This window comes from Phyllopteryx taeniolatus, chromosome 17, assembly GCF_024500385.1.
Source record: "Phyllopteryx taeniolatus isolate TA_2022b chromosome 17, UOR_Ptae_1.2, whole genome shotgun sequence".
NCBI lineage: Eukaryota > Metazoa > Chordata > Actinopteri > Syngnathiformes > Syngnathidae > Phyllopteryx > Phyllopteryx taeniolatus.
In genome coordinates, this window is record NC_084518.1 from 21882500 (window position 1) to 21905968 (window position 23469).

At 44.9% G+C, this 23469-nt stretch overlaps 1 protein-coding gene across 2 annotated transcripts in view; it reads right to left on the reverse strand.

Annotated features, from left to right (window-relative positions):
• Nucleotides 1-5848: 5848 nt before the first annotated feature.
• Nucleotides 5849-23469, reverse strand: part of gabrb4 (gamma-aminobutyric acid type A receptor subunit beta4) — a 39328-nt gene continuing 21707 nt past the window's right edge. Inside the window, exons 3-10 of one of the 2 annotated variants that reach the window (XM_061752192.1) lie at nucleotides 23045-23112; nucleotides 21854-22074; nucleotides 16809-16891; nucleotides 14640-14777; nucleotides 13049-13201; nucleotides 12191-12447; nucleotides 11555-11644; nucleotides 5849-11040 (exon numbers count right to left, since the gene is read on the reverse strand). In XM_061752192.1, the coding sequence (XP_061608176.1) occupies nucleotides 10687-11040; nucleotides 11555-11644; nucleotides 12191-12447; nucleotides 13049-13201; nucleotides 14640-14777; nucleotides 16809-16891; nucleotides 21854-22074; nucleotides 23045-23112 (1364 nt within the window). In that variant the 3' untranslated portion in view covers nucleotides 5849-10686. The remainder of the gene's footprint in view (nucleotides 11041-11554; nucleotides 11645-12190; nucleotides 12448-13048; nucleotides 13202-14639; nucleotides 14778-16808; nucleotides 16892-21853; nucleotides 22075-23044; nucleotides 23113-23469) is intronic. The other variant, XM_061752193.1, reaches the window with a different exon arrangement.

Sequence of the window (23469 nt, forward strand, 5' to 3'; positions counted from 1 at the left end):
AATGGCAGGCACTCGAGCACCACTTGAGGCCTGCGTGCGCACGTGCCCGGCTAGCCCGGCTAGCCCTGCTCGCTAACTCATTCGGAAGCAATGACGGCGATGGCTTTTTTCCCAATGTCCGAGCAGATCTTTGCAAATGTCTTATTTTGATCAAACGCAAAGCTCATCGATCTGCTTCCGCGGAGGACGACAGAAATCGGAGAATATTTCCTGTCGAGAGGCTGAAACGAAATGAAACGAGGTCTGCAAAATGGCTGTCGATTATTTGAACAATCAATTTGTTCTCGATGAACCTCCGGCGCGAAAGAGAAAACACGTCCCGTATCGGCACGGTGTCGTTATCCCACTAACCAATACGGCTTTAATAACGAATGACCGCCGGCCCACGGTGACGACTCCCGAGCTGAGTCGAGAGGCGATGATAAATCGGTCTGGGACAGACTGTGGACTCTGCTGGGCCCGCAACGGGCCTCCCCCCTCAAAAGTGAGTGACTGCTGCTTTCAGAACAACGCGTCGTCGACTCTGAGGAGATGTGAAGGTGAAGCAGCACTTCGGGTTGGCGCCGCACATAGGAGTAGTTTTTCCGACTTGACTTGACGAGATTTTATTACGACTATTTGTGATATATACTTGCACAATAGCTCATTGCTGATGTCTCCTTTGTAGGCAGATACAGTCTGCACTGTGAAACAGACGAGTTTAAGGAACAACGAGATAACCAGCAGGTGGCAGAAGAGGCTTTTCGATTTTCAAAACAAGGCGAGGATGCCGATGGGAGCAGATGAGCAAACGCTGATTCCCCTCATCACAAAAACACAGGTCGCCCATCACACAATGGGCTGCGCAATTTCAAAAATACAAAAATCCAGTTTTCTCAAATCCCGATGGTTCAAAGCGGTGAAACATCATCTGGCTCCCACAGAAGAAGAAGAGAGTGTGAACAAATGCAGTCACACTGAACTATCATCTTGTATCGGCGTCAAAACGTGAGCATGACGCACTTGTTTTGCAACAATTGGCCAACTAAACCTTGTGAAAAAAGTGCAACACTGACAGGCAGGCGGGCGGGCGGGCGCAACGGCTCCTGATTCTTTTGTCCTCTGACAAATTCAGTTAAGTGTTGCTATAGGTGACAGAGCATGAATTGGACCTGGACTTTCTTTTGCGTTGCATTTTTCATTGTCCTACTGCGTACAGCACAAAATAAGTGTCGCTCAACATTTCCAAGTGGTCATTTGACCTCACATCTGCGCTAACAATATTGTCGCGTGCAGTGTTTGTTACGCTTGGAGGCAAAGTGGGAGTGCAGGAATCACAAAAGAAAGTATTGATTTTCAAAAAGCCACGCGGAATGAATCCAAAATATGAAATGAACAAAGTCCAAAAAGTGAGAAAAACATGAGGGATAAACTCACTGCATGCAACCCACCCCCCCAAAAAAAACAAAACAAAAAAACGTGACAAGGGAACGACGACCTATAGAAAGACATTGACGAGACAACGAGGCACACGTGGACAAGTCACGAGTGGCGTGAGGGAGCTGATTGGTTGGCACAAGGTCGAGCAGACGAGACAGACTCGATAGAACAAACCAAAGCCAACAAAACAATCTAATCCCAACAAACCGGTCAACAAAACCAGATCACGACACCCAAAATCCAATGGCGCAGCAATGCCACAGTAGACGGTGCAACACAGGCACGCCTTCGGGAGCTTTGGACTTTGAACTGTATGGCTCATTTTGCACTGAAAGCACCTTTATTCATGGGAAAATAAACGCACACTGAAATAGAAATTTGCCCCAGTAGTAGATTTAATGAATCTACTAGTGCTTTTTAAAAAAAAATAAAAACACATATTCTCATTTATTGAGCTGTAGCTGTAATCTATTAATGCAAACAAGCAGGCTTAATAGCAGCTCCCACGATCTGACAGGTCAGACCCTTTTTTTGGGAAAATGGATTCATCGCTCAGCTTGCGGCGCTCCGGTGCTTCCCGCACCCCGTCGATGGCTGCCATCTTCGATTTCTACGTGCCATCGCACATCAACCTAACGACGACTTCTGGGACAACAGAGCTGGAGTAAATGTTTTCAGTATTCATTTAGTCTTTTTTTGGTTGAACTTCTTTTTGAACGCCAAGCAAAGTCCAAATTCCAAGCCTCCCGCTTCCACTGTCAGTCCAAACATCACGATGGAATTTGAGTCTTAATATTACACACTGACCATTGTTCATTGATTTGTTAACGAAAAAGATGCCTTGAGGAGGATTTGATCAAGTGATCTTGTGACGGTCACATGGCGTGAAGAAGATACAATAAATGTTCCTAACTTACGAGCCTCAGAGAGTTTCCGCTCGACTCCGCCTTCCGTCTTTTGCAGAAGCCCGTGGCCACGCAATCGGACGAAGCGTGCGGCTTGACATTTGATGCATTTACTGAAAGAACTTGATTTGTAGCACCACATCGAACTGCCTATTGACTGACGAATGGATTGGTTCTCGATATAAGTGCCAAGTCAAGGCGAGGAAATGTTGACTTTATCTGTTGGCTTGTTTTTGTTCTGAATTGGAAAAAGTCAAAGCTTCTCACAAGCTAATGTTGTAATTTATTTTTTGAAACTTTCATCTTGTGTAACGATTTCAAGATATTGAAATGCATCCTGGTGAATACTTGAATGACCTTTTTAAAGGTCAAAACAGTGACTGTAACGTATGACTCGAGAGGTCACATTTAGTCAGTCATCAATCAATAAAGAAAATGGAAAGTCAGTAAGCCGAACTGCTGCCAGCTTCTTCTTTTTCTGCCATCAATCCCTGCCCCATGTGAATGCATCCTTTCAATATTTGATGCTGACAATCCAACACGGAAACGGAAGGCGCATTTCACGGCGCCGCTCCGTATCCGTCCGCCGAGCGGAGGTGTAACGCTCCGGTTCCCAAAGAGCCTACCTGCGCAAACAAAGACACAACTGCAGGCAAATTCGGGAGCAGCGCACTTGCCTTTCTTTATCATTCATTCAAATCAATCCCATTTCTGCACGCTGCTGTCGAGGTGCTAGACGTGCTACACGGGACCTTATTACACGATGTCGATGGTAAAAAGCGAATTTCTGGACATTCGGACACGTCGGAAACGCCGTCGACGGCCTTGGTCCTCTGAAGGCAACCGTAATCAACTGTCAAAGTGCGGAGTCCAGGCCGCTGTGAGTCCATTCGAAGAAATCAATGAGTCTGACCCGAGCATTAAAGCGGCCTTGTGTCCGGAGGGTTAGGGTGCGCAACGTGACCCGAGAAGGTTCCGCACAACTGCACGCAAAACTGTTCCTATTCGTTTTCCTGTCTTGTCTTTCTCGTTCAAATCAATGGCATTTCGCAGACGCTTGTTCGAGCTGACAGCAGACAATGCAGCGACGTGATCCGCATTTGGACATCGAGATGGACGAGCAAAAGGAAAAATGGCTGTTGTGCTTTCTTAGGGTTTTTTGGGTGACGCAACATGAGCAGATGACCTCCATCCATTTTCGGTGGCGCTTCTCCTCACTTGAGTCGCGGGCGCGCCGGAACCGATCCCGGCTATCTTGGGCAAAGACCCCGAATCGTCTGGTCGTCAGCCAATCGCATCCCTTTTCACAACGCTATCATTTTGGGGACGTGCAAACTACTAAACGAAACCAACTTCTTGACAGCAGCAGCATTCTGTGACCTGCTCACATATTGGTGATATCGACTGTCCGGGTATTAAGGTCGGATGATCTCCTTGCAATCAATATTTGACCCCCGACCTTCAATTAGTCTCGCTAATATGTGTAGACTTTCGTCGTCCGAAGCTCAATGAGAGTAATTACGGTCATTGATCAACTGTTTGACATTTGAGAGGTTCCGAACGAGTGGCGATCTTTTTGTAACTTTCTTTTCCCCTCGCATTTCATGCGCACGTGCACGTGATCGATCACACGCACACCGTAGAACAGGCAACTGCCAACGAATTCGTCAACAACAGATTGAGAGGGGAAATGCATACGTGACTAAATCGTAGTTAGTCAGTCGAAGTGAAGATAATGCTCATTTCCCCTCCGACTGTGCCGGCGCAGGCGGGCCTTTCCTTCTTGGCATGTGCATCATTTATGTCTTCAAAAAGAAAGGACATAAAGCAGAAAAGAGGGCCAATGGGGGAACTGGGTCATATTTGTCTGAGGCTTCCGTTGTGGGTTGTTGGGTGGATGCTTTATATTTCTATTCTATTCTAATCGCTGCGATTGGTCGGTGACCGGTCCGGTGTACCCGGTCTGCCACCCAAAGTAACTATCCCTAAACCATACAGCAACCATGAAGCCTTTTTTTGGGTTTTTTTTCTTTAGTTGTATTTGTATTTGTATTTGTTTCAAACGTATTGTTTAAAACAAGCCGGCACGGTGGCGACTCGGTCGGTTGCTCGTAAAATATGTTGAAGGTTTGGGAACCGCCGCTTGATGTTTGAGCGTCCGAACGACGCTAGCGCTGTTCTCCCAAGGCAGAACGGGTCTCTAAGCGCCGATTGTTCAAACACTAGCGTCAGTGTAAGTCAAATCGCGAGTGTCGCCTCAAGCTGCTTCGTGGAAGTCCTCGCCGCTGCGTGTCGTTTGTATGCGCTCGCACACACGGGCGACACCGGGCCGCAGTTCATGACAGTCCAGCGTAACGTCTGGGCTCAAAAATCTTTCATGACGCCCGGAACACGTGACTTTACGAAAGCATCGACCCGCAACTGTGACTGTTAACGACTCGAAAGGCCTGTTGTTATTGGATTTGATTGGATTTATTTGTTGTCTGTGTTGGCAAAAAGAATATTGAGTGCACATGGGAGTGATCCGGGTTTGACTTGAGAGACACTCAACCGTCCATTTTCTAAACCGTTAATCCCGTTTGAGGTCGTGGGGTCGGGGGGTGAAATGCGTTTGAGCATGCGGGCAAGTCTCACCAAGGACGCCAGCAGTCTATCGCAGAGGTGACACGCGCGTAGTCACTCACATTGGCACCTTGGAGCCATTTCGAGGTCTCCGGTGGACGAGGCCGAGAAGGGGCGGAGATGATTGCGCCCGTCGGCTGTCGCCGACCCGCTACGTGGGATCATTCGCCGACACTCGACATCAACAGAAAGCATCTTCGACGCCGGAATCTCTCTGTGCTTTTATTGAAAGTTATACAGTATATAAAGGTTGTCGGCTTTAAAGTGTGCGTGTGTGCTTTATTCAGTGGCACGTCTCCAATCAACCTGCAATTCAACGCAATGTTTTCGACGTCTCCCTCCAACGTGGCTTCTGCTCCGCTCTAAGTGCGCTCTGGTTTGGAGGCCGTTCTCTTCTCCTCACCTTCTACGGGCGCCGAACTTTTCCCGTTGGGCCCCATCCTGGGGAGAGAGCATGTCCGGTGTCCTGGGGAAACATTGACCGCTAACCACAGTGCATAGTCCTTCTGACAAAACCAATTCATTATCGACGACTTTTGAGTGCCCCTGCCGCAGTGCCACTTTGTCCCACCCGCAGTCAAGTAAGTCGATCACTTTGACTGTTCTTTTGTTTGACAACAATCCAATTGTGCAAATATTACACTTGTCAGCGGTCGTTCTTTTGCATCTTTATTCAGGACAGATGGATATAAAGGATGTCGTGTCTCGAGTGAATGAAATTCGAGTGTTTGCCTTCAAATTCTCTTATTTGTCTGAAATACGACTTGTATGGCGAGTACGCCGACAGAAATTCCCAACAGCCATCTTCGATACCTGCTGCTCCGCTGTTTTTATGCAGCCTCAGCAGCTATTCACCTTTTGGGGACTAATATTGCAAGAGAGACTTCAGGCAAATGAAAATGTACAGTACTGATGTTTTATTAGTCCTCAAAGGGCAAATGAAAAGACATAGCTTTTTTTTCCTTTTTACTGTATAAGCCTTTATTTGTAAAAAAAAGTCCGTTGTTTGAATGATAACCCTTTTTTTTTATACCACATACTTGAACACCTTGTATTTGTAAAAAAAACACATTTTGTTCAAACACCTACAAAAGCTGATTGACACCGTAACATTAATTTGCACTGACAAAAGAACGAAATAATACAAGATCATACCACACAAATGTTGATTTCCATGGGTACGATACTCCAAATGAAATCAAACACCTCATTAAACAACTGAAAAAAGCGCTCCAATGTGAAGGAAAACCCAAACAAATATGCATTGTTTTTCTTCCGGTGCCAGTTATAGCCGACGAATCACATTTGCTTTCTCGTGATTAAACAACAACAACGACAAGAATAACAATCCATAACAAATGCAACAAATACAACAAATCATAAATGAACACAGGAATGAGGCCAAACACGTTATCAATTTAGAGTCCCAAAAAACGAAGGGGCTGGTTTTGCGGATTGTATCGCGTGCGTTTCGCCAATTTCTACCGACCGTGAGCTGGTCTCCCTGCTCGGCAAGCGCAACGGAAAAGACGGAGGCACAATGATGTGTTAAGTGGGAAGCTTCTGGCAAGTATCGCCAAATGGCAATCAACAACAGCCCATAATAACCAAAGGGAGCTCCTCACAGGGAAAATATGGGGAACACCCGCTCACATGGCTTATGTGGGCCGCATCCTTTCCATCCTTTGTAGCCGGTCAGGGCGTGCCGAACCCGATCAAATTGTGCGCTTGACGACAAGCTGCGGTGCATTTGCGCTGCGATTCACATGAATCCCAACATGTTCGTTCCGTGTTTACATTTGGTCTTATTTGTATGGTTTTGTTGTTTTGTTTTTTTTAATGACGAAAGGTTTGTCGAACAAGATTGAATAGAGCTGGCTGTAAAACAAGTGCAATTTGAGCATGTAAACACTGGATCCTTCTCGTCCTGGCTGCGGTGATGAATCATATGATGCCGACTAAGAAATAGGACGAGGTTAAGGAAAGAAACCTTCCAGAGGTCAGGTCATGCAAAAGTAAACCTTGCTTGGTGTACACAAAATAATGAATGCAGCAACTAAAGTTCTTCCAACAGTGAGAAGTCTGCATGTCAGCCTTGGTCTGGGCTTTGGTGGATGAAATTGGCCTGCTTCATTTTGATTCAAGCTCATTTCAAATAGGAAATACTCATTATCCCTACTATCAGTCGATGACCTTGCACTTTGTACTATTTTGCTTGATGTCGTACAAAAAAACGGCTAGGGCCAAATGCTGTGAGAATAAAGTCGGAATGTTTGGTGAATAATTGCATGTTTTGGAGAATAATGTCGGAATATTACAAGGAAGACATATTTGCCTGCGTTGGGATGAGGACCGTCCAGGATCTCGTCAAGTTCCGCCTTATTCCAGGTTTCGTGAAGATCATCATGAATATGAACGGTCTAATGTGCGTTCCTGAGAAAGCACCAGACAAAGCGCCTCTTTTGTTGTCACGTACAGTCTTATCCTGCGCTTTCACGGTAACAACATTTGACATTGGGACTTTATTCGGCTCCTTTTCTATTGGCTCAGTGTTTGGAAAATCCCTCTTTACGGACTGCACACGTTAAGGTCTATCGCCGGTAAGGGAGCGGCTGCACGAGGACTTGGCTATGTACCTTGCTCAAGGGCACACGACAGCGTCGTATTTTCGAGGAACAGGAAAGAACATCCCCCTCGCCTTCTTAAGGCATATCCTGCTCCTCTAGCCGCTTGGCCGTAATGCCCTTTTGTTCAATATATATATATATATATATATATATATATGTAGAAATAAAGAGAGGTGAATTAGTGATTGGTTAATGGTTGAGGTAAACGCCTCATTTCATTCAAGGCGACTCCATCCCATTCGCCGACAGTGAGCCGAAGCTTAAGTCGACATTAGCTTTGCCCTTGGGGGGCAGGCGAACCTCAACAGTCTCCGCAAACTCCATCACTGTGAGAGGACTTGTTGAATTCTCCATTATTTTGTCAACACGCGTCCTTTTGTTTGTTTTTTTTGGGGGGGAATTCTCGGTTTTGTTTGCAAGAAGTATGCCAATGCTAGAGAAGCTGTCCATGCCGTTAGCAGTGAGGCGAGTTGGTATTTGCCAACTGCCGTGTTTTTGTTCATGCATGCAGAACTATTAAGTGAAAGATATCATATTTACAGTACAGTAATTACATGTAATTACACATATACACTCGAGGCAAGAACAAGTCACATTGAACTCAGATCAACAGCCCCCTCCTCCACACCTTCGACATGTTAAACCAACGTAAGCTCTCTCTTGTAGAAGCGCACGTGCTAGTAGCACATCATCAAACATAAACTCCTCACGGCTTTCGGGGCGAACGTGCTCATTCCGCACCCGGAAAGCCGTGACGACAGGGGAACGTAATGTGACGCATGCAAGGGCTGCTTTTTTGCTCACGTGAAAAAGAGCGCAACAGTTGATGCTTGAGTTGCTTTTCAAATACAAACACAAATACTTTTCTTGCAACTATCCACTTTTAGCAAAACGACCAAAATGAAAACTGTACTATGATGTGAACCATTCCTTCACAACCCATGCCACCTTTTTCTACATTGATCAATGATAATCTAGCAACATGGACATTGCAAAGCATAAGCATCTTTAATCACTAGCTTACATCTGCAATATGCTTGAAAAAAACAAAAGCTGACCACCTGAATCTTCTACTTGACCAATTATGGATAAATACATCGTGCGGGGCGGCAATTCAGATATTCCCATTCCAATTTTCAATATGCAGAATCGACTCACGTTGACTTTCTCATGGGAGACTTTGGGCTCTATTTTCGTGGCTGCTTAAATCCAGCGCTGTTGCTTGGCCTAACTCCGCGAGCAGGCAGCCTAGACCCAGTTTCGGTAAGTTCGCGAAGCCCCGGCGCATTTAAAAGCGGCACATCTGCGCTGGTGTGGCCGTGTTCAGTTGACTTTCATCCTGTCCAATCGAAGCGCCTCATTTCATTCCCCTTAAATGCGGCGCGACGTCTCGGTGCCGAGCAAAAATATTCCACCGATCTAATTCTAAACGGGTCCAAAAACAACGGGTGGTACATCTTGACATTAGCCACCGTTGGTCCCGGTAGGCGTAAGTTGAAACATCAAATTTCCAAGGGCACGCCCGCTCTGAGCCGACACAGGCGAGTGTGCCAAATCGGCAAAGGCGCCTACACGAAAATCAAGCTACGCCAGTGCTTACGCTCCAGCTCAGCTACGCCATCTAGGAAAATAGAGCCCTTAAAGTTAAAAGGGAAGGTATGTTGGGCAGGTATACAAATATCCTCTTATTGCCTGCTGCGGAGTCTAGACCTTGTAGTTGCAGTCTAAGTGTCTTTTTTTTGTTTTCAAAATTGAAAGTTTGGATTTTCCAGTCTGAAACCAACTCCGAGGCTACCATTTGCATTACAGAGTAGAACAAAACAATACAGGGCTACTTTGGGCTGTCATTTGAAGTGAGCTTGAGACTTGAGGGTTTGCACGTTTGGCTTCAAAATGTTGAATCCATACCTCCGGTCTGTGACCCTTGAACTACTCTATTCCACTTCTGCTTCTCAACAACAAGTCCAACACTGAAGAGATGCTCAACAGACAAATAAACCGTGAACACGACGTAACAAAACTGTGGCCCGCCCGATAGGTCGACTCTGTTCAACGGACATCATTGCGACACTTACACTGCGGATTGGTTCCAACGAATCACAAAAGCGACGCATCAGCCCGCCCCATTTCCTTTTTCGCAAACACAAAGCAGGATATGACGTCCGTGATCGAAAGAGCGTGTAACTCAATCAACAAGAGGAAATAAACAGTACAAATATACGTTCATGAGAAAATGTACACAATGTTCTTCTTTCAAACCATCCAAATGAGGAATGCGAAACTTGGATCTTGTAATGCCCTAGCTTTTAGAACATTTTCCCACACTCTGAAATCACAGTATTTTTCAAGACAAAATCATATCTACAATAATCAGCACTTGTTTTAAACCAGAACGAAAAGTGCACCCCGCCGCCCTGCCATCACCTGAAAATGTCATTTGACGTTTACGTTGACCGGTGCACAAATGTGATCGATGAACGCCTCCACCCGAAATAAAATAGAAAATCTCGAAGGAACAACGCGTATTCCGAACAAGGTTGCTGTACACGGTGGAACCGGGAGATCTTCGTGCACTTTGTATCCACGGGCTACATGGGGGACGGGGGGGGGGGGGGGGGGGAGGTGTTCGAGGACCTCGCTCGGGCTGATTTCATGAGCTGCAGGAGAGGATTTCTGATTACAACCAGAATCAAGAAAAAGTCAAAGTGGGCATCTTCTCTCCCTCCCTCAAGAGCTTTTGCTTCTCTTTTTTGTCTTTTTTCTTTTTTCGTAGCAAAAATATCATGCGGTCTTGTCGTTCCAAAAATCCCTGCGGGGATCTCGTCTTTGCTAGTTTGTTGGTTTCAGGAGGAAAAAGGAACTCAAAGCCTTTTTTTTTTTTAAACATTCAAGTCATCCTATTCATACTTTGTACAGCAGAAAAGTCTTTCAGGTTTCCTGTGTGTGTGTGTGTGTGTGTGTGTGTGTGTGTATATATATAAATATAATATACTGTATAGAAATATGCATATACATATGTTCAACCTGTATGTGTATAACATATTTTGGAACTGTATCAAAGCCAATTCAATGTGCTCTCAAAATATGGCCCATGATTCCTAGTGGGATGCGCATCAATTCACATAGTACAGCCAGTAGATGAGGTTGAAAAATCCAAAAGTGATTGGGAAGATGACCCGGGACCACTTGTCAATGGTGCTCACATCTGACAGGTTTGGGATTTTCAACTTGAGCTTGGACGAGCGCCGCCGTAGTCGGCAGTTGGCCCGGCTCCGCACGGCGCCGCGATCCAGCGAGCGGTGGCCGAAGCCATCTCGGGGCGCCGCGGGCTTCCTGAATTGGACCCCGGAGCTGTCAAAGGACATGACTGAATTCCGAGAGTCACTGACACTGCTGCCCACGTCGGACGGCATCACCTCGTTGTTCATCTCCAGAGTGGTGAGGAGAATGTTGCCGTACGCGTCCACCTGCGACACACGCCGAGAGACGGAGGCATCAGTGTGGTGTGGGGTCTCCCCAGATTTCCAAACTCAAGCACAATGCAGAGGCGATATGGGATGTTATTGCGACATACATGAGTGAGGTGCGAACCCTGGTTCCAAAACAGTCGGAGACACGAACACGTTTTGTACAGTACTTATTAGCGTAACCGACCGAGCGTATGTGGTCTTGAGCAACAATAACACCGAGTGAAGACCAAATGAGAAAATACATTCGCGCCCGAGCTGCAATGTCAAGTATCGTCAATGTCTCACTGATTGTTGTGAAGGCGGCCTTCTTGGGCTGATTTGCTCGTATCAAATGTGGAATTCATTGCAGAGATTTTGAAACGACACACACACTTTATTTGAAAAGTGCTGACGCTTTCATGTGAAGTGGCAGCCAACTATTTTGGAACCAGTTTGGCACTTCGACAACTTGAAGCAAGTGAATTGTAGTGAGGGATGGCCTACAGCTTATACGATTTCTAAATACATGTACCCCAACTTTTCTTTGTTCCTCGAGATACAGATTTCTTCGCTGTGTAAATGACCTGAAGGTGTCGGTTTGAAACGGCACAGAAATGGACTCCTTGCAATGTGAAAGACAAATGAAGAGAACATTAAAATGACTGTCAAATACTGGCAAATCAGCACATTTTCACTTGATGACACAATGCATGAAACACAGAAAGGCTTAGCATTAGCATTAGCATTAGCATCTTCCACACAGAAGCAGGAGGCGTCATTCAGTCTGAAACTTCATCGCTAGGCCTCAGCCTCATTATGCCGTATTTTGCTCACTACAAGGTAGCGGGGTAAGAATGAATGACGCCCACAGTGACACCGCCTAAGTAAGAAATGCGAATGTTTATACCACTGTTGGGCTATCTCCATGAAAAGGGGCTTTGCGTTGCTGGATAAAAAGCAATCAGTGCTTGAGACAAACGCAATGGATGATGGTTGGTGAATTGGCCGCGGTGGTAACACGGTGCTTGCGGAAGCCCCCTTTATTCAATCATGTCAATAAAATAGCTGTCTTAAATATTCAAATGCATTGCACTTTTTTTTTGTTTTTGTTTCCCCTGCTTAAAGTCTGACTGACGCAGTGAAGTCGAATATAGATGAAGATGCAAACCTGTTCCCTTAGGCGCTTCTCTTCGTATCGTGTGCGCTCATTGTTGACTTTATTCAGCCTTTCATTGATCTTCTTCTGTTGTGCCGGGCCCCGGCCAAAGAATACATAATTTACAAAGGCATATTCCAGCAGGGCCAGGAACACAAACACAAAACAGCCCATGAGGTAGACGTCGATGGCTTTCACGTAGGGGATCTTTGGGAGAGTCTCCCTCAAGTGGGTGTTAATTGTCGTCATGGTGAGCACCGTTGTCACACCTGAGTGCAGCCGCACGCACGCACGCACACACACATGCATACACAAAAATCAGCGTATGCCAAATTTCGCTCATCTTAAGTTCCAGTAGGTCATTAGTTGAGTAAAATCTCCCTTTTACTAACTACTTCAAAATGAATTAGGCCTTTTACACATGCATATGATATGCTTCTTCAAGAGAAAATATTTTTTTCACAAAAAACCCTTATTGGGCAAGGAACAATGAAAAAAGAACGAAAAATGTCAAAAGAATGAATTGATGCTACTGAGCTGACATATAATAATAATAATAAATATTCTAATATTGAAACCAAAAGTTTTAATAAGTGTTGAGGATTAAAATGCTCCACAAATTTAAAAATACAGTCAAAATACTGTATCGGTATATATATATATATATATATATATATATATATATATATATATCGCATATAAACACATGTTCTATTACCACTGCCGCAACTACTACCACAACAAAGGCAACTAATAATAATAATAATAATAATTTGGAAATGTTCAATCATTTACAGTGTGACACTGCGGTTCCTCTGGTGGTGTTTGAATTGAAACGGGGCCCTATTTGAAGATGGAAGTCATTCTTACCCAGGGCAACACGAGCTGCAGAGGCATCATAATTGATCCAGAAGGAGACCCAGGATAGAATGGTGATCAGGATGGAGGGCATATATGTCTGCAAGATGAAATATCCAATGTTCCTCTTAATCCTGAAACTCAGCGAAAGCCTCGGATAAGAACCTGTGAGCAGAAACAACGAAGTGACAGCGTGGATAAGATCAGGGAAGAGTGAAAATTAGAAAAGGGGGAAAGTGGTCAGAGCGCCAAAAAAACTCTGCACTCGACAACGTGCGGGGTAGTCATTTCTCCATTTGTTCAGATGGAGCGCTTCATTTCCCCAAAGCGATGGATTCCTTTCCAGGGACAAGTTCAATTCCAATTAAACGTGGCACAAAGTCGCAAACAGGGCAGATTTTTCTGCAAGCGCCTATCTCAGCAGGCCACTCCAGCATCCCTCTGAGACTTGTCACAGAGAGCTGCTCGCTGTTTCCTTCTCGCTCCCTCTGTCCTCTAAACATTACTGAAAGGCCATTTTCAAAGGTGATTGCTATGCACGGCTGCACACTGAAGGACAAAACGCATCGTTCTAAGGCGCTATAGTCGGTCATGTTCGTGGCTATTTGGCTGAGAAATGTCCAATTCCTTTTTAAAATGCGATTACAGTTACATTGAAACAAGCAGGTGCATAAAATGCTGACGCAAAAAGCAATAAACTCAACCAGGCAAGAGCGTTCTGCTTCAGCTGTATGGCCTTATTTATAGTTTGCAGACTCAAAAGATGACTGTAAACATAGTTCAATCCAACACTGCACTCCATCGATAGTTTTACTGAGTTTCTTTCTTCGGGAAAGCATCGAGATAAGCACGATGGGTTTAATCTTAAAAAGGATGCCCGTATGAGGAGCCCACAGTGACGTATCGATCCGTACTTTGTGCATACGGGAAACAAACACCGAGCCAGCGCCCGAGTCCGTCCAAGATTCGTTCTGGCCGGAAAGGTTCATTCACTCAACTCCAACATTGACCACTGTATCTTATCTCTGCTTGCGACTCCTTAGTCGGTAGTGACACGATGCCTCGAGGCTATCTGCGTTCTAATATAATTAGTAGCACAATTGTTCATCAAGTTTTGATCCCATTTGTTTTATATTTTTTGCTAGTTTTATTTCTTGTTTTTCTCTGTCAAAGTTGTGAAAAAAGGTCATTCAAACAGCAAAGTTTGACTTTTGCACACTACTGCATATTTAAACTATATTAACCCTACATTCAGTAGGAATAAGCTAAATAATAACACATAATAATAAATACATTCAAAGTATAAGAAGAGCTGTCAAATCAGATCAGAGCTCAGTAAAAGCGTGCAGCTAAAAAAGCAAACAAACCGTTTAGGGTACGATCTGAACATTAAAAATACCAATAGATGGAATTAGTACAACAATTGAATCATGAGGAAAAAAAGGGTGCTGGTGTTGATTTGTTATTGTGTGTGGTACGAGTGGAGGCAATTTGTCTCCGAATGTACAAACCGCTATGGACATTTACTTCTTTTGCCGTTATGAACACGGACGGTGGACAAATGCGAGACTGACTCATTTGATGGAAGCTGTCCATCGCTCACCTGTGGTAAACCTTACTTCCTTGGAGACCAACTGGATGTCCACAATGGAGAACTGAGGTAACTCTAACTTGTCCACACCCGTCACAGCGCTGTCGCCTCCTTGCCAGAAGAACACGATGTCATCTGTGGTGTATCCATCTAGGAAGAACATGCCAAACCAAACCAAAACACATACGGTCAGCAAATAACCGTGAACCGTGGGCCACGTATGCAGCGGCAACTCGTGGGGGGCCTTTCTGATGAGCGATGCAATCTGCTTTAAAGCCATTCATTCACATCTGAGTTGATGTCCATGACACTGAGCAACGATATTACATCGCGGAACGGAGACATTTGTTATTCCCAGACGAACCTAAACTCTGAGCCAACACGTCTGATGCGGTTACTCACACTGGAACGAGAACAGACGTCGTGTATCTGGCTACCACACACAGTACGGTACCACTGCTTATTTCCTCATAGATGCTCGCAAAACTCTGCTTGTGCCTTGCATGGCTCGGTTAGCTGTGGTGTTTTTTATTTTGACTGTTAGTCAAAGTCACGATTTAGGAAGTTCGCCTTAGCTGGGCAGCGAACGTAAGGCGTTGCAAACATACGGTACACGTTTGCAGCTGGTAAAAATGATCAGAAGTGGTCATCCAACGAATCGGAGGCAATTGACAAGTGATACTCCCACAATTGCCTCGGACTGCCACACTAACAATAAGTTTCCCACAAAACCTCTGGAATATTATTAGCCGTCTCCTACACTAACATCGTTTTCAACACAGTTTCTCATCGCTCTTCAAGATCTTCGTGAAACAGGCGATATAGCAAATCGGAATAATATTTTCCCAAATAAGCTCATGGAGACCAAAAACACTTTGGTTTCCAAACAGCCTGCCTGAGTCGGACGCTCAACTACCCTTAGCCCGATTGCGCGACATCCCTTCGTGCCTCCAACCCAGCATGACTATTCATCAGCATGTGTCACTTGGCTGTCCTGCACATTCTCAGCTGGCAAGCGATCGCAGTTGCAGATTTGTGTCATCGGGCCAGTATGCATTCTCTGCAGCGCAGTGCGCTGCGTTTTACGACGTTTCGACACTTCCGGACTCGGTGACATTAAATTCACCCAGGGAGCAGGAGCCATTAGCATTGAATCTCTCTGTGGATGGAAGGTGCCTAATCCATCAAACTGATAAGAGTGCACTGAAAATCCAATAAGCAGAAATAAAAAAACCTTTAAAAAAAATCCTGCAATGTTTGAATTCATGGCACATCTACGTTTTGTAGATCCCAAGGGTAAACAAGCAACAAGTGGAAGCAGAAATATGCAGCATATTGAGCAAGGAGAGTGATTTGATTGATAAATTCAACAATGGAAATGATCGCACGAGACAATTTGGGATTACAACAGCAGCGCATACGTTTTCCTCCCGGACGGTGATCCATCCAGGATAAACCATTCGAAGGAATCCAAACCAAAAGAAGCTACTAGAATTGGATCTGACTCCATCAAATATTCAAATTGCATTATTCACAAAAAGAGGAAACTCTGAATGATTTACAGTGACAGTTCCGAGCAAATCATTCTCATTGCACTCTCGTGTTAGGACATTAGTATTGACTATAAATGATGATTTTTACCTCAACAAAGGCATTTCATACTGCAGCGTATCAAGCTGTATCAAAAACAAATGATGATTACGTTCAGTTTTGATTGACGCTGTCAGACAGAGAACTTTTGTTGTTCACGTGAGAGATACGCACTCATAATAGAGTGTCAATCACAGCTGAGCACGAGTTCCAATGTAGCGCAGCCCTTGCATTGAATCTCATGAGATCTCATGCAGCTGTACCTAACCATGTCGGCGGTGACAGGAAAGCTGGAAATGCACAACAAGGTCCAAGTGACGCGATTCCGATGTTTCCGATGAAAGCCTGACGTCATCGAAATAGCCGATCAGTTACTCGCAGTATTTGTTTCACCAAAACTTTCATTACACATAAAAGGTATTTCAGTACGTGTGGTGAGCGTAAGCGCACACGGTCCAGACGAGTTGGCCTGTAGATATGTAGGAGTAAATAACTATTAGAGACAGCACGTCATAATTCATCATTTGAAGGCGATGATATCAGCAGCTGTCGTGTTTGTTTTTGAAGGTCTTGGTGAGAGCATTTACTTACAGCTTTCAATTTCCAAGGTGCAGTTCTGTTCATCAAGAGGATACCTCCTCAGGTCCATCATGCAAGCGGCCGTGGTCGTTATTCTGGAGGGGGAAAGGACACAGACAAAATGTTGCCTGGGTTTCTTTACAAATGAGATTACAACAAGGTCAGCGCCCCCTGGAAATGTAACTTGTGCATGTAGTGACTGTAGAAAGTGACCAAGTCTCCCAAACAAATGTTCAACAAATGTGTTATGGTCTGATGAATTCCAAAAGGAATGCTTGGCGCAAACCAACACCAAGAAGGATGGAAATATAAACAGTTTGAAATAGGAGTTCGTGTTAGCACAAAACCTTCAGGCTCCTGCTAGAAAGCAACACAAATGCCCACGAGATCATCTAAACTTTATTTAGAATGAATAACGTTTATCGGGGTCGTTAACAACACTTTTCAAATTTTGAAGGCATTTATTTTGTACTTTACAGGGTCTTCAACAAAGCAGTATGTAAGACATCTATGTAGTTTTCGATCGATGCGGTGTAGAAATGTGCACGCGCCGAAGCTGATGCCGAGTAAACGAAACGCGTGTGACCGGTGTGCGATATCTATTATTCACAATGACACTGAGCCGCATTCTGCTGCTCAGACTGCATTTGTTACCGCTGTGCTGTGCTACACCTCCCTGCTGCCTTCGCAGCACTCCTCCGCTGACTGCGTACGGCGGGGCGACACACTGCTGATGCACTGCGAGAGCACATTCATTGTTCCTTGCCCAATGAGGTTTTGTTGGGGAAGAAGAAAATGTTGGCCGACTTCATTGCATGAATCGGAGAGGTCGCGTGGCAATTACACATCCCATGTAAAAAGCTGCATAAAGGCAACACTGTCATTCACAGCGGGCTAGACTTTGTATGCAGTGGGAGATACCGTATGCAGCTACACATCCATAGCAAATGAAGCCTATCAACAAAATACAAACCAATCCTATTATTCGCTCAGTTCAGTACACAAGCGCAATACAATTGTGAAGCAATCAGAATCAGTATTACGCACTAAAAGTCCAACACAAACATCAAACATGGTCAATTCAAACATCCCTGACAGTTTCGATCATTGTCAAGGCAGAAATGTTAGCTTTTGGATTGCGTCCCGTCAGATCGTGCGAGGGTCGCCGAGTGTCGAGCAAAACATTACAGCGCGGCCGCGGTGCGCCCACCATAACACCGACGTATGCCAATGTAATGCAAAACACGTAAAATAGTGAAATGAAAACAAACTAAAGCAGAAGTTCCAGTCTGTACCCTGTGATCAAAAAGACACAAGCGACTGCTCTCTAAGGAAAGCTCCTCCTGGTAGCACTGTGAAGTAGACTTGGACTAACGGACAGAGAAGAATTCTTTGCCCCTTCGGCACCGCGAACGGAAACCCGCAATGAATAAAACTGTGCTTATATGTGTCAGGGAAGAGACAACATCGAGTAGGCACATGCAGGTGCCGTGGACCGGACAGGGTTTGGAATTTGGAGAAGTCGATAGATGTGGGTCAACGGCGCTCAGTCCCACTGGAGACCACTCGGGGGCAGCAGTTCCAGAGGACCTGAGGAGTCTGACGTGCATTTGCGGAGCTCACGAGGATGACGTGCATTGCCGGTGCACGCGTGAACATTGTGACGCAAAGCCTCCCGAATGCTTTCAAATCAAGTGGCAGTCGTCCAATACAGATACATCTATTGGAACTGCTTGTGGTCTGGAGGTGGATGACCGCGTCCGATGCATGAGCAACACTTCTGACACCTACGCAGTCTGCTGATGCAGCTTGCGAAGAAAATAGCAGGAAATATGAAGAACTTCCATGGGAAAAACAATTCTATTGTGTTTAAATATGGAAAATACAAGAAGAAGTACAGATTGATCGAGTCAGTCGCTCGGTGGGTGAATGAGGTTACGAGCTGAGTGTTGTTGGTACTGGTGCAACGCATGGTGCCAGTATACTGGGTGCATTTCAGAATCAACATTGAGAAGCAGGCCTCCGACTCACCCTCTAAATCCCGATTGGTGATTCCTATTGACAATAACGACTGGATGGAATCATTACTCCTTTGACTATTCTGAATCTGAAGTGAAGACATGTCACAGTCCAACAAATGAGAAATCCAATTGGATATTTGAAAACTATCTATTAAAGCCCATCTGTGAAGAGAATAATAAGAAAAAGACAAACGCAATCACAGAGTAAAAGGGAGTAATGTTTCCGTAACCCCCGAAGCGGCTACCTATATTTACAATATGTGAACACAAAAGGGAACGGATCATATATTTGTATTAGTCATAACATTCCTACAATGATAATACTTAATAAGAGAGTTTCTTTGCTTTGCTCGTTGATAATGCACTGCTCCTAAATGCTTTGTTGTTGTGGTGGCAAATAAAATTGTCCTGAGGACAGATCCAAGGTCTCGATGCAATCTGTCAGTAAGCATTAAGGCAGAGTGAGTGATAATAACAAACAAGCACCTCTGCAGATGTTCGGACGAAGCGCGTTTCTTGCAGCACACAATCAGCGGATGTGTGCGCGAGTGCAGGTAATCCCATTTTCTTCTGGCTCCCATCCAATTTTCTCAGCTCATGAGGCTATTTTTATGGCTCCAACGGAACCTTGCGTACCCCGAGTGCTGGAGCTGGGAATGTTAATGCAGATTAGGAAGCGATGGGTTTTGGTGCCGTTTTTTTTGTCCCATTCTCCGCTTGCCTAATTTTAGGCACAGAATAAAACAGAAATTGCAGGGGGATTAAGGCGAGGTTTGCCTTTGCCTTTGCAAGTCATATGTTCTTCAGTAAAAGGATTCTCTGGCTACTGGACTGCTCTGGTTGCCTCTCATCTGAGCAGGCTTCATCAGTTCATGCACAAGTTTACAAAGTGTGGGATTCAGTCATCTATTGGAACTTGGCAAAGTTGAACCCTTTCACCAAAACTTGACCTTCTCTAATTGTGTAAGTTTCCCGTCTGACAAGATTCTAAGCCATACATTGTGTAATCTTTCATAAATTCACTTCCCATTTGTGAGCATGTTTCGGTTATAGTTTCTGAAACCCTTCTTGTTTTTCTTGCTTTGGTATTGTGCTGAACGAGACAGGCCTTGGTTGTGAAACTGATTACTTTTCACAGACCTCTTCGGGCAGAATTGTTCGTAATTGGAGAAGTAATTCATCTACTTTTACCTCAAGGCTTACATATTCTGGATAGAGAAGACAACCACAACAGTGCAGATGTGATCAATTCAATGCCCTAAGGATACGGCGACCGAGATGAATGAGCAAATTCATAGGCGGGCAGGTGAATGGAATGTACGAAGGCCGTCATAGACCTCGCTGGGCGATATGCGCTATGTCTGGTTCTGATCCGTTAGTAGCAAACACCATTTCTCAACCGCAATTCGATCAGCTCGGATCAGATTTGACTTCCCCATTCTCTGCAAATAAGATTCCATATTGTAAATGATACTACTATTTTGAACTGATGGGACTCAGGGGTCCCTCAGCTGCTGAAATCAAATGTCATTCCTTGGCATCCAAAAAACCAAACCAAAAAAAAAAACAAAAAAATCTGCCATGTTTAATATACCCATCAGGAAATGACGCATTTGTTTTGTTGAAAAATTGTGTTCCAAGATGAAACAAGACAGAAAGAACTCAGTTGTACGATTCCAGCAAGCCGTACCCAGATAGCGTGTGAATGTGGCCGATGAGGAATGTAAGCCGCCGCTACGGCTGGCGCCAGAGAAATTTGTAACAATCTTCTACCTCTGACATACTGTACATCAGAACGTTTCTTGGCCTTGAATGCAACTTTGTTTTGCTGTCAGAAAATGTCCAACTTTTGAAAAGCGATGCGTATTTTGGCTGAAAGTAATTGTGCATTGGTCTCAGTAGTGCCCTGCGATTGGCTGAGGACCAGTCCAGGGTCTACCCGGCTCTCCCCCAAAGTCACCTGGGAGAAGCTCTGTGACCTTGAATGGGATAAACGCTATAGAAATGGGATGAATGGACGATCCTTGTAAATGTTGTAAATGCTGGAGAATAGCGGTCTTGAATTCGAGATTGCTAAAAAGACATAAGGCCCAGGTCGCCCATCCAATAGATCTGAAGATGGCCGACTGCATCTTGATCCGAGGTGGAGTTAAAGGTGTTCATTTATGAATTGAGTCCAAGCAAACGTTGACTATTGAGCTCAAGAGTTCAACTTTGGGAACACGCTCCCGCGCATTGCGCTGGTACGTTCACAGGCTTCGAAAGAGTCATGAAAGCAAACTTTTCCTAATTTGTCAGAACAAATTCGGTAATTCAGAGGGTCTGAACACTGATTGTCACATTAACAATTCCTCCCTCCGTGTGATCTAAACCTTGTCACTGCCATTTTATTCATAGAACAAAACATATTTGCAGCTTGATCCACTCCCATGCAGCCTTTTATTTTAGAGAGTTCTGAAGAAAAGCACCTGAATTAATTAAGATTTGGAAAAACCTCAGGACATTGTGTTATATTTGAACATTCCCAAGTATGTCCCTCTGTGCATTTGTACTATTTACCCACATGTCAGGAGGATTCTTGACTCATTCTCCTTCTACTCAGTTCATTATCCTCACAGCCGATGCACATGTTCACTTCTGCTCTTCGAGCGACGAAAGTAAATGATTCAGTTGCCGATCGTTCCCCTCAGAGGAGCACCTCTGCACTAAAGCGATAATAATCATTCCTCCTCCTTTAATGCTGTATGATGTGCAGCAAATCATGGGGTTTGGCCTCAATTGTTAAAAACTGTTTGTACACGCCCTTCATCGTGGTTACACTACCGCGTATAGACGACGCACCAAAGACCGTGTTAAGATGCAAGCGTTTGCTCGCTGACTGTGTCGTTCAGAAATGTTATGTTCTGTCCAAACAGTGTACAAACGTTACCGTGACAGCTATTCCAAGAACAAAGGGCAGTGAGCTCATCAGCTATCTCCAGCACAGTAGGTATTCTGCGTAGCGTGCGTGAGACGTGGTGATCGCAATGTTTTTACCTCAGCCCATACAAGACGGTGCCGTCGGGGTGCAGTCGGATCATACGGTTTTTAACTGTCACTCCGTGAAGAAAGGACTTCTTGTCATTAAGGAAGTAGGTGTCTGGGAGCCAAAGCTGATCTGCGACACGGTTATCCAGAGTCAGGTTGAGGTTCAGTTCACCATAGGCCAAACGCTTATCTCGCCAACTCTGCTGGAAATACATTGTGATGGTGTAGTCCTGGAAAGGGAGAAAATAGGATTTTGAATACGTTTGCCATCAGAAAAACGTCTGCTTCATCGCCTCCGACATAATCCTAGCCTCCTCGGCCACGCCTTCGTGCACTCATCCTCCGCAGCGCCGTAATCACGGCCATTTCATGTCTTCTATGTCTTCAAAACAGGCAACCTTTATGACTCTCTTGAGTTTGGGAAAGAGGCGGCAAACAAATCACACGAAGCCATGGCAGGCGAGCACGGCAATGTTCTCCTCGGCCAGGAACGCTCAGATGCTCGGGGCATTGTGAGCGGCCGCGTTGTCATGGTGAAGCGGCGGCAACGACGCTTGCCTCTTCTCGCGCGCTGAACGAAGCAAACGCCGCAGGATCTCTTTGTGGACGTTAATTGTCTAGCCCACATTGAAGGAGAAATGTATTGATATATATGATATATTCATATAACTCCAAATATACAATAATACCTCAACCTAGACATTCAATAATTCAATACTTTTACTTAAGACTTAAATGATACAGCGTGTACTACACAGTGTCATATCCATCCATCCATTTTCTGTCGCGTTTTTCTCCTCACGCGGGTCGCTATCCCAGCTGTCATCGGGCAGGAGGCGGGGTACACCCTGAACCGGTTGCCGGCCAATCGCAGGGCACATACAAACAAACAACCAACCATTCGCACTCACAGTCACGCCTACGGCCAATTCAGAGTCTCCAATTCACGCATGTTTTTGGGATGCGGGAGGAAACCGGAGTGCCCGGAGAAAAGCCACGCAGGCACGGGGAGGACATGCAAACTCCACGCAGGCGGGGCCGGGGATCGAACCCGGGTCCTCGGAACTGTGAGTCAGACGCTCTCACCGGTCGGCCACCGTGCCATATCATCGGCAATAATATATTCGAGGCTGCTACCTGATGTATGTAACACTATGCAACTTCAGTGCATATCCCATGATGCCACATTGTGAGACTCACCATGTTTACTTCGGAGATGGAATCGATGCTTGCTATGTTGATGCTCATCCCGACAATGACTGGAGCACCTGAGGAAGCAAAGGAGAAATACACTGAAAAAAAAAAAGAGAAGGAAAGTTGCGCTGTAAAGTTGGCATATTTAAACTGAGATGATGGATCAATAAAACAATCGACATCATCTTTTGCTTCATTTTGTTCTTAATTCAGCAATAATAATATTTTTTTCTGTATGTTCACATACATATTCTATAGTTTTCGTTATACATATTATTTTTTTTAAAATAATATGCACTGTTCCTTTTAATGCAATGGACTATTCACCATTTGCACATATATAAAAACACGTATGGTAATGACATTTTCAAGCAAGCTATGCACTAATTCAAAGGTTACTCTGTGTACTTGCGATGTGCTGTGACAGTGAC